This window comes from Branchiostoma lanceolatum, chromosome 16 (assembly GCF_035083965.1).
Source record: "Branchiostoma lanceolatum isolate klBraLanc5 chromosome 16, klBraLanc5.hap2, whole genome shotgun sequence".
Taxonomy (NCBI): domain Eukaryota; kingdom Metazoa; phylum Chordata; class Leptocardii; order Amphioxiformes; family Branchiostomatidae; genus Branchiostoma; species Branchiostoma lanceolatum.
In genome coordinates this window covers 11246202-11256621 of record NC_089737.1, presented here as the reverse complement: position 1 = coordinate 11256621, position 10420 = coordinate 11246202, and the positions used below count along the sequence as shown (strand labels likewise).

Sequence of the window (10420 nt, the reverse complement as noted above, 5' to 3'; positions counted from 1 at the left end):
TTACGTATCAAAACAGACTTTATTAGAAATTGTTTACATTAGCTTTAAGTCTTGTAGAATATAGGTAAACTGTAGTAGTACAAACAGTTCATATATATACATGTACAATACATTTAAGGAAAACAGTCAAATGTCATCTGACATTTATATCTGAGAAAAATATAGCCTTATCATAGGATAGGTAAATGCAGCGATCTTACATTTGTATGTAAAGCCAAGGTCAAACTTGAACTTTGGTGGATACAGACGACAAAGAACAAACTGTTCAACAGTTACTAAAAGGTAAATATTTAAAATGATATAAGAAATTTAAATCAATGTACTAAATATAAAGGAATCATATACATGTAGTACGAATATATATTTAGTCTCAACGTAAAGGTATTACCATACATATATACTGTATGACAAAATGACTGAGAAAAAATGGCTGTATAGAAATATAACATAGCAAAATATCTTCAACATCAAATACAATATACGAATAATGCACTCATCTAAAGATACAAGCTGGAAATATAGGGCCAATTCTCGTGACGTTTCACTGTGGTGTGTTTCTTGAAATCTCGCGAGAGTTGTCCTCGCCCGTTGACGAGACCATGACGTCATCACCGTTCTCCTTTGGCGTAGACTCTAACGTGGCAGCGGTCTGCGCATGGGCAGTGCTGGAAATACTCTGGACGATGAGAGACAGGCAGTCTAAACTGGACACCTTGCTGGCCCTGTAACCTGGAAGAAAAGAACATCTTTTAAATAAATAAATAAATTAGGATTATGAATAGACCATTATTCTGTGTAAGTTGCTCATTCGAATATGACCTCCTTCAGTCAATAATGACCATGAAAAAATCCTTATTGGTATTAGCCTACAGCTTCGGCTATGGCTGAACAGTCCTATATGAAAATGATAGTTTTGTTTATAGTCACACGAAGCTCTCGTACAATCTTTCTGCCACTCCACCCACCCCACCTCAGACTCGTCTCTTTACAGAAACATATTTTCAACATCACCTTTCAGTCAACGATTCAGTCACTTTTTTGCCCAAAGCACAAAACGTCTGAGTTTCTGTTCTAATTAAGGGACGACCTCGGCCCGTGATTGTGATCTGGCAGAGGATTAGGCTTATCTGCGGAGATATCCCGTTTTCCGGAACAACAGATAAAGTCTGGGCAGACATCAGTGTTTGTTGTTTCTCTGCGCACGGGAACAGGAGCGGACCAGACAGGCGATATCAATTATAGGTAGCAATACCTTCATAGGAGAACACCATGTTAGGAATGGAATCAACGGACCAACGGTGTAGAAAGGAAGGTTTGTAGACATTGAGTTGTGGACATCTCAAAATGATAAATGTGTAAAAGTTGATAATCATCATAATCAGTATTATTGTCATATTACTATAATGAGATTCAAAACATTTTTAACCTTCTCTCTGCTGCCTAAGTCTGTTACCAATAGAGAATGGGGTGCCGAACGGTTACTCAATTGAGCCATACACAAGGTGTATTGTAAAAACATTCTTCGGTCTTTTTGGCATTGATAAATGACAGGATTTGACAACTGACTTATTGCTGATTTTAATGAAACTTCTTTTACACGGAAATACATCATCAGCACAGTGTTATACTTATTGTTGCCGTGGCAATTTTTTGTTCACTTTTCAGGAACAGTACAAAAAGGACAATAATTACGTGTCTAGTGCAAACTTTCTGTGACAAGCATTGCGCATGCGCTGTAAACTTTATAATCAATTCAAGGTGGTGAAATTTCAGTAAACTTTGAGCACCAAAGGTTAATCTCCATTTCCCTCTTGTTATGGGTTTTAATAACCATTTCCTTTGTTAGTTGATCTGTTTCTTGTCTCCCGGGGTGATATAATGATCTCTAAATGAGCCCCATCTGTACGTGGTGATAACCCGACCTTGACCTTCCCAAATCTTAGGTTTAATCCCCACGCATTGCCTCAAGTTTACGACTTCCTGCTATTTCCTAGACTATAAAACATGTCACATCAAGTTCACCAATTATGCACTTGACTCTGGTTGGTTACGTACAGTATTTCGGCTTATTACTTCTATCAGTTTAAAGAGGATTTTGCTTCGCATATAGAATATACATGTCTAACAAATCTTCATAATATGTCCATATATAAGCTAGTATCCAAATGAAAAAAATTAACTTTCAAAAAAGTGTACATTTTCTGCCCCGAACGGAAAAAGATTTCTCATTAACATATATTTGCATTTACGGTATGTACATTTTGTGTTCAATATTGATGGCACCAAACAAATGAATGATCCACTGTTATCATTTGATTGACCAGAATACAACCGATAGGGTTATATTTTCAACACACACGTACACGTACATGTGTATACGCATAAACATTGGTACTCGTTTTTCTTATTGAATTACATGTACTAGTTAGTACTAAGGTTTTGTACGTTAAATAACAATCACGATGAGACCCTCAAACGCTGTCATAAACCGTCTTGTTTTATACCGTTCCAACACCACCAGGTGCTCTACACGAGAGCCAGACTGCCCGTGTAAGTCGTAAGTACGTGTCTACTGGGACGGCTTGTGTCGGGTCCACTTGTTCTGCGGCCTATTAGAGTCGTTAAATGCAGAATAAATGGCCGCCACTAACATACTGAGATAAGCAATGTTTTCACACGAACCGAGATCAGTCTAAACTGGACTGAGTAAAGCCTACATCAGGGGTACGGATAGTAGAATTCGGCAAAAGGAGAATAATTAGCCAGTATAGTCAGTTAAAGCGCCGGGAAAGGTTTACATTCAAATGAAACCTTCTTGTGGCAAGACTCCCTACAGTCAGCGTAGTTAGTCTGGTAGCTAGATTGTGCTATTCTAGAAATGAATTAGCTGTTCCTGTCGGGTTGATGACTGCACTGACTGATTAACACACTGCTATCAACATACATAGTTGCACCTTGTCTTGAATATAGCATTTTTCTGTAATTGATATGAGTAATTGATTTGTAACACTAAAAACAAAGGGAAAACGTTTAATTGTCGATGTATGATGTGGTGTTTTTCAATGTAGGCAAATAGCAGAGACTTTCTGGTCCATCAAAAGTATTGAATGAAAACAAACTGGTTATAAATGCAGTAGATAGCATGAGTAAACGTTCTCTGCAGATTTGACTAAACTTATATTGTCTGCAGTGTGTTGTACTTCATGAACTGCTACTCGAAACCTGTTAATACTGTTTCCTTCTTCAACAAAAAAACCGTTGATACGGGGAGTATCATTGTTGACAATCGTCAGATTAGTAGGGATAAGGAATGGGAGGGGGGCAGCACACATGGATAAATTGCAAACGCCATAACATAATACGATCCACTCTTAACGTCTGTATGGATTAAAACGGAACTCTGGGTGCCTGAGGGCCGGAACAGTGCTCATGAACACCTAATGCTGTAAGGTAGCCTGATACTATCCTGTCAAAGTAACCATACCTCAATTAGAACGTAGTAGGAAGTAGTATACAAGTGTCTCAGGTGTTGTGAAGTAAGAACGGAAGGAATAAGATGTTTTGAGCTTCTTTAAGCACCACAGTACAGTTGTAAGTCAGAAATAAGTCAGCCCTGATCGTTGGCAAGCCCACAGAAAGCCTTCCGGGTGTGAACTAATCCCTCCAACCTATGTAAACGCGTGTAACGTCTGTTGTATAAACTTTACGTAGCTGCGAAAACAAACATGGTTGTTCGATGTTCGCTCTCTGATGACAGACCGCTGCCCAGGCGGCTTGGACACACTTCTTGTCGGTGTTGGTGCGGATTTGAAGCTTAGAAGTAACGTTTCATTGGGTAAGTAAACTTTAAACATGGTAAGCCATATGTGGATCGTTGTGAGGATCGTTGGGGGGGGGGGGGTACCATGTGGTTCGTGTTGGACTAAGGGCGAATACTAAACCAAATGTTGAAGAAACCGTTCTTTGAAGGTCGGCCAAAGAAACAGCGTTCACCGCCTGAAGGGTGCTGTTATCACGGGCGGCGGCCTGCTTCTAATTTCTGCTGAAGTTTGCTCTTCGAAACGGAGTCAGTCAGAGGCACAACCGCTAATTCTGCCAATCAGACTTCTTATCATTTCAACAGACCGTTGATAATGTACTGCCATAAAACAAATCGACCAAATATGAAATTGCAATGGTAAGGTAACCTATCAATGGCGTGTTGTCGTTTTAGCCATCAAAGAGACCATTAAAAACAACCTTGATAGCAAAGCTACAAAATACAAATGTACCTTGCCAAGGGTAGTAAGCCAAAACGTACCCATCCTTATCCCTGTCTAATCTCAGGTACACTAGAATCTAGAAATAACCTTTTCTGTGACAAGTCAGCAGAAGTAGGTGTAGGGGATGATCAGACAACCCCCCGCGGGGCGACATGGTACTTTCCCGTCCATTACATCCTCCCTGCTGCGACAACAGGTCCGGGAAGAACACGCCAAGACTTTCCCAGGACAAATTAGATTAAAACAGTATGGGCATAGAGGAGAACATCGTAGTTCATGAGGAAAATAACGACAAGACGTTTATATCGTCTATGGATGGTTTGTCACTTTGCTTGACAAAGAAACTTGACGAAAACATAGAAGTTTCATACACATATACACGTAAGCCAGCATTTTGTTCAAATTTTATACGAATACGCGACAAACACAAAGCAAGACTATCCAAGGACAAAATAGATCAAAACAGTATGGCCATGGTCATAGTTTCTATCAAAAAGAACGACAACGCGTTCATATTTTCGACCGGAAGGAGAGTTTGTTATTATAATATTGGACGAAGAAGCTTGACGATAAGACCTAAACGTCATATCATATGCTACCATTTTGTTCAAATTTACAAATATGCGACGAACACAAAGCTGGTAAGGCAGACAGCTTAGACAGTGGATCAGTTAAACCAAGGTCTAGAGGCTTAGAAGCGATGCCATCTCAAGTCAATCAAATATAGATCTAGCAGTCTTATCTCAAGTCGTCTAACTTTCATCAAAGTATGTCGGAAGCCACATCAGGGCCTGATTTAGCGCTCTCTTTCTTCTGAAGTGGCGGAAGTTTCCTCCGACGTAACAACACCCACACAATGTTTATAAACTCTAATTCAGAAAAGCCTGTCCTGCAGCACTGTTTGTGATGTGGGGTACAGGCAGTATATAACGACGTTAGAAGATGTTCAAATGGAGGCAGTTTCCGCTGAATAACGAGGCTCGTTTGTTTGTGTTCGGTCGCGGACAGCAGGACTATTGGCCGCTCCAGGCCCCGGCCGCCACACGCTCCTCATTAGCTTAATTCGGCGGGTTTGGAAGCGATTTGGCCCGAAGTGGAACCACATGGGGTGCCGATGACCTTCGCGATGAGTTACTAGGCTGCGCGGAAGGAGTTGTCATCCTCCCCGCTCCCGCTCCCGAGACAGATCGTTATCAACATCGCTGACGACGGAGGTCTCGTCCGAGGGGCAGCGATGACGGGGACGGAGGACTTAAGGTTCATTCGAGGGGCAAATCATCGCCTGACACCGACGTTTGTCCTCAGTTGTAGGGCGTGGGACAAAATGCACGGTGCATCAACTGTGAAACCTTTTCCAGTCGAACCTGACACTTTCTATGATAGAATTAACACATTATATATAGAAACAAAACTCTTATGTGTAATCACTGATAACGTTTAAAAACAATTTAGCAGTCCATCTTATTAGCCAAATACAATGTATATCTGTATTCGTATCACTGTTTCCAGTTATCACTGTAAGTATATAAACTAGACAAGAGAATATGTAGCCATTTATGGAAAACATAGGTCTTATACTTGTACAGTAATGTGGTTTAATTTATCTTTGGAGACAATAAGATATTGAAAATAACTCTACATAGTTATGGCATGAATAGAAATAATAAAGTGATGTGATGTACAACAGCATCTTACGTCCAGTCACAATAAACGTTGTACTCCCAACATGCTGCCCTTGCAATAGAAATAGTACTATAACAAGGTTCCGATTCAAATTGACCGGCGTTTTATAATACAATTTATATATATATAGGTCAATACATTATTCCTCCATGCAAAACAGAAACGCAAAATAATGACACTTAAGGGTATCGACATATGTCGCTGTATATACTGTATAAGTCATTGTGTCTTCTATCCATATTGCATAGCTTAGAATTTAAGTGCATACGATGAATGAATGAACTTTATTGCTCGACATTTGTACACGGTAGACTGTATGGCAACAGTGACAAAGCAATCAATATCTGTACAAGATAACTGAGTAGCCAGTAGTCTTGTACAACGATTTGCCTTACATTGTACGATATAATTGTTGTGCAATAAAGAAAATAAAGAAATGAAGGAACTTTAATTTGACTTATAATCTTCAAACCATGGATCATAATATAAAGCAGACGACCTACCGTTAGTACCTTTAGGTTTGACGTCACACTTGTCCCCGAAGTGATGTAAGGTCTCCATACAGAAGGCGTCCGGACTGCGGTCAGACTGAGGAGGATCAGGGGGAATAGGATTACAGAAGAAAAACAACAAACAAACTGAATTATCTCCTACATATAGGACCTGTGGCGTTAACTAGATCAGCAAGTTGTATAAAACGTGGAAAAGTGTTATACCATGGAGGAGGGGACCACCTTCACAAGTTAACTCTCCAGAGGATTATGCCCACGGATCTACCTAAAAAAACATCAACACTTACCAACGAAGGAACATACAATTCTTTTCTACACCACCCCCATCCTAAGGCATACTGCTAGGAATATCAAATATGACATACAAAGACAATTCAAACTCTACATTGGATACAATAAGGAGATTTATTTCCGGACGTTTCGAGTGACATCCATCACTCTTCTTCAGCGTCACTAGAATCATAGAATGAACTGGCAGAACGAATCAACACTAGAACATCTAACTGGATCTAGCTGGAAAAAACTGCTACCAGATAAATCTCCGCATTTTATCCAGTTGTAGAGTATGAGTTGCCTTTATGTATTGTTTACCTATATGACTTAGCTTCATAAATGTTAAGATATGACATTCAATAAAGCTTCAATCAACATCTCTGGGACCAAGACAACACTCTGTTGCCATGGTAACTGGCTTCCATAAAGACGCAGTATCAGTAATATGTACACGTACATTTGTATACTGTGGATGTGCTCATTCTAGCCATGTATGTTACACATTTGTCTTATATTAACTGAAGTGACCTACATAATGAACACTGTACCTGACTCAGTTATCTGACGTGACAAAAATGTAACATTACCTGTAGTCTGTATCACGTTACTCATCCTGTTAGTGCTACTCTTAGTGGAACAGTTTGGACACTTGCGAGATTTGTAGTTATGTCATACACAAAATGTACCGATGATTTAACAAAACATGTACGCGTTAGTATGAGTCTTAATTAAGAAATTGTAAGGTATGCGCAGTCAAGTCCATTTTCTTCTCCTTCGTTCTAATGTTGATGTATTTTGACAGAGCTCAGTTCCTTAATCGCTCAACAAGTGGTTTGAAAGCTGTTAGACTTCTAAATTAGTCCCAAGGCAAGCTCCTAGTCTGACTGTACACGAGTTCCTTCGTAAATCACAGGATAGTTTTCTTGTTAAAACTACGTAATTTTTTACAGATTTGAGGAAGGCAGCTGACAGACTATCGAAACATCGGCAGGTAAAATATTACATGAAAACGTCAAAATCCAATTATCTTTATCTCCAATAGTTTATGGTTCTTGTGTGGTGATAGTGTATCGCGTATGTTTGCGTAGCTTTGCACTTGTTCCCAGTAGACGAAACCGGTCTCTATTACGTCCCAGTTCGGCCTGAAGAAAGCATACTTCCCAGGCCAGCTTTTGTTGCGTCGGGCTGGCAAAAGGAAGTGGTGGTCTCTGAGGATATCACCTGGGAACCGAACCCTACACTCCCGGCCCACGGACATGTGGTTCTAGTTATTCTGCTGTAACAAACTTGGCGAGTAGGGTTTGACCTCTCCGTTTCGGGTGAGCGCCGTTCTGAGAGAGTGAGAAAAGCTTTGTTTTGGATCATCTCTGGTCTGTTTTCTTCTCTAGTACTCGGCTGAAGAGGCTCTAGTGGCTAATGTTTGCTCGGTGTGGAGCTATGAAAATATACATTACATGATAGGACTTTCCTACCATCGAGAAAAGGAGAAAACCTTCAGTTAGTCCTGGAGAAACTAGCTAGTAAGAAGAAACAGTGCACCCACTGTCCTACTACTGCGAAGTTTCATAAACACAAGAGCCCTACTAGGTCCCTGTTAGACCAACGTTTTCCATTTTGAGCCCTTCTCAAATTGGGTAAGTATTGCAACACTGCTAGGATAATAGTATGTGTTATATCTGCGTACAGAACAACTTTTATTTCAAGCTAGATTTTCTTAAAGAGAGGGAGTAGATATTTTATAAACTAGAATTATTTACTAGTACTGACAATCGAAAGCAACCTGTGAGATTTACGTCACAGACAAAAGGGAAGTTGTTATTAGACAGGTGATAACTCTTGCGGTGTCCAACCCACACTTTGGACAACTACAGGGACCGGACTACACGAACTGTGAGCTGTTTACATGTGTCTTTCCCTTACTTAGAGTAGAGTAGAGCAGAGTAGAATTAACCACTGTTCGGCACTGCTACTACATGTACACGTACACACTCTACTTCCCCCTGAAACACTCGGTAAGTACTAATGTACTAGTTTTATGTGGTGTGGACAATTACGACAATATGACGGTATGACGGCCTTTTACACGATAGAACTCACCATTCCATCCGAACATGACTCTGTGCTCGCCCCGTCACTATCTCCTTCCGTGAGTCGTCTCTTGTTTCCCGCCTTCTTGTGGTTTTCTTTCGCCCCCCGTAGCATGTTCTCAAGGCTCTCAATATACGTGATGGCGTTTCGTAGGATCTCCACTTTCGGCAGCCTCTGGTTGGGGTTCGTGCATGTTCTTCTCTTCAGAACCTCGAACGCTTCGTTGACTTTCCTCAGGCGTCGCCTCTCCCTCATAGTTGCGGCCTTACGCCGGTCTACAGTCACTGATTTTCTCTTGCAAGCCTTACAGGCCCAGAGGAGGCAGCGGCGCTGGGAGTGGAAGGCTCCAGGCGCCAGGACGTGCTCGACCTGCTCGTCGGAGTCGTCCAGAGGTGAGGTCGGGATCGGGAGGTGGTCGTCCGACAGGACAGCGCCGTTCGACGTCGATCCGCGCTCGTAGAACGTCGGGCCCGTGTCGTACCTACAGCTACTCCTCTCCAGTACCGCCATCTCGCTTTACAGCTACATAAAACTACACGCAAGTCCACGAGTTGTTCGCAACTGTGCCCTAATAGAGAAAAGGCGCTAGAGTCTTGAAACGGGTCTCTGTTTCCGAGAGAACAAGTTCAACAACTCCCAAACTTTGACAGTCACAGTCTATCGGTAACCAGTGGACCGGCGACTTGATGTGGTAATCCGATCCACTCGTTGTCCACTCAGGGTTCAGAGGCGCAACGTTTGACAATCAATCCTGCATGTTCATCACCAGTCAACTTGCCCGATTTGTCTCACAGTCACGCCTCCTTGTTGTAAGCTCATGAATATTCATGAGATACAACTTCACCGCCCAGACCTAGGGATGACGACATGTCATACCTTATCACAGAACCCTGGATGGGCGAAGCGCTCGGACTTCTTATTTTGGTCACAGGCCAGAAGTCCGCGGGGTATGTGTGGGCTTATTTCCATGTTGGGTCTGCTCAGAGCCTTCAGCCCCCGGACCGCTGTCAACCGGGAAGGATTAACGCAGCTTTCCCAAGCTCCTCTGTAAGGTGGCTACATTCTTCTTCTCCCTCTGCTCTGATAGGACTTCCTATCGGCGGTACACCCCATGTTGAAAGGACGGGGTGAACTAGTCGGCTTTGACAACACTGTTTCTTTCCTTAATATGGAAACAATCCTAAGCATGGATTAAACATCTCTTGGCAAAAATGACTTTCCAATGGAAAATGTGTGGCAAAAGTATGAACATAACGCATACAACTTTTTTTGGAAGTGAAATGGTCGTGGGGGGGGGGGCTTAAATGATTCGACCTATATCTACATTCCAATGTCTATCAACCAAGGTCTATCAACAGGTCAGTGACCTGGGCTGCAGCATGCCCTATGGGTTGTTTTTCTTCCTTATGACTAATGCGAAACATTTTGGCTGCTGCGACTGAGCGAAAAGCAAGACGCGCTTTGGAGTATCAGGTCTTATACCAACTAAGGGCAGACAGTACTAGAGAACTAACATTTGCCAGCAAATACGGAATGTTTCCATTCCATCTCGAGTGTTTTCCATCACTATTGTGTGCCAAACTTTACATCAGTGTATTGAAA

The 10420-nt window shown here is 41.7% G+C and overlaps 1 protein-coding gene across 2 annotated transcripts; it reads right to left on the bottom strand.

The window, feature by feature from the left end:
* LOC136421936 (transcription factor SUM-1-like) lies at positions 1 to 9436 on the bottom strand. Of its 2 annotated transcripts, none has more exons than XM_066409524.1 (3): positions 8828 to 9436; positions 6449 to 6533; positions 1 to 729 (listed from the first exon to the last, which is right to left on the bottom strand). In XM_066409524.1, the coding sequence occupies exons 1-3, from the start codon at positions 9326 to 9328 to the stop codon at positions 542 to 544; spliced, it is 774 nt and encodes a 257-aa protein (XP_066265621.1). In that variant the 5' UTR covers positions 9329 to 9436; the 3' UTR covers positions 1 to 541. The 2 variants fall into 2 exon arrangements, with proteins under 2 accessions (XP_066265621.1, XP_066265622.1); XM_066409525.1 differs by having other exon boundaries at positions 6458 to 6533.
* Between the last annotated feature and the right edge of the window lie 984 nt (positions 9437 to 10420).

Coding starts and splice junctions, on each gene's coding strand:
- LOC136421936 (XM_066409524.1), bottom strand. CDS start 9,328: ATGGCGGTACTGGAGAGGAGTAGCTGTAGGTACGACACGGGCCCGACG. Junction 6,534..8,827: donor AGTCATGTTCGGATGGAATG/GTGAGTTCTATC, acceptor GATCCTCCTCAG/TCTGACCGCAGTCCGGACGC. Junction 730..6,448: donor CAAACCTAAAGGTACTAACG/GTAGGTCGTCTG, acceptor CTTTTCTTCCAG/GTTACAGGGCCAGCAAGGTG.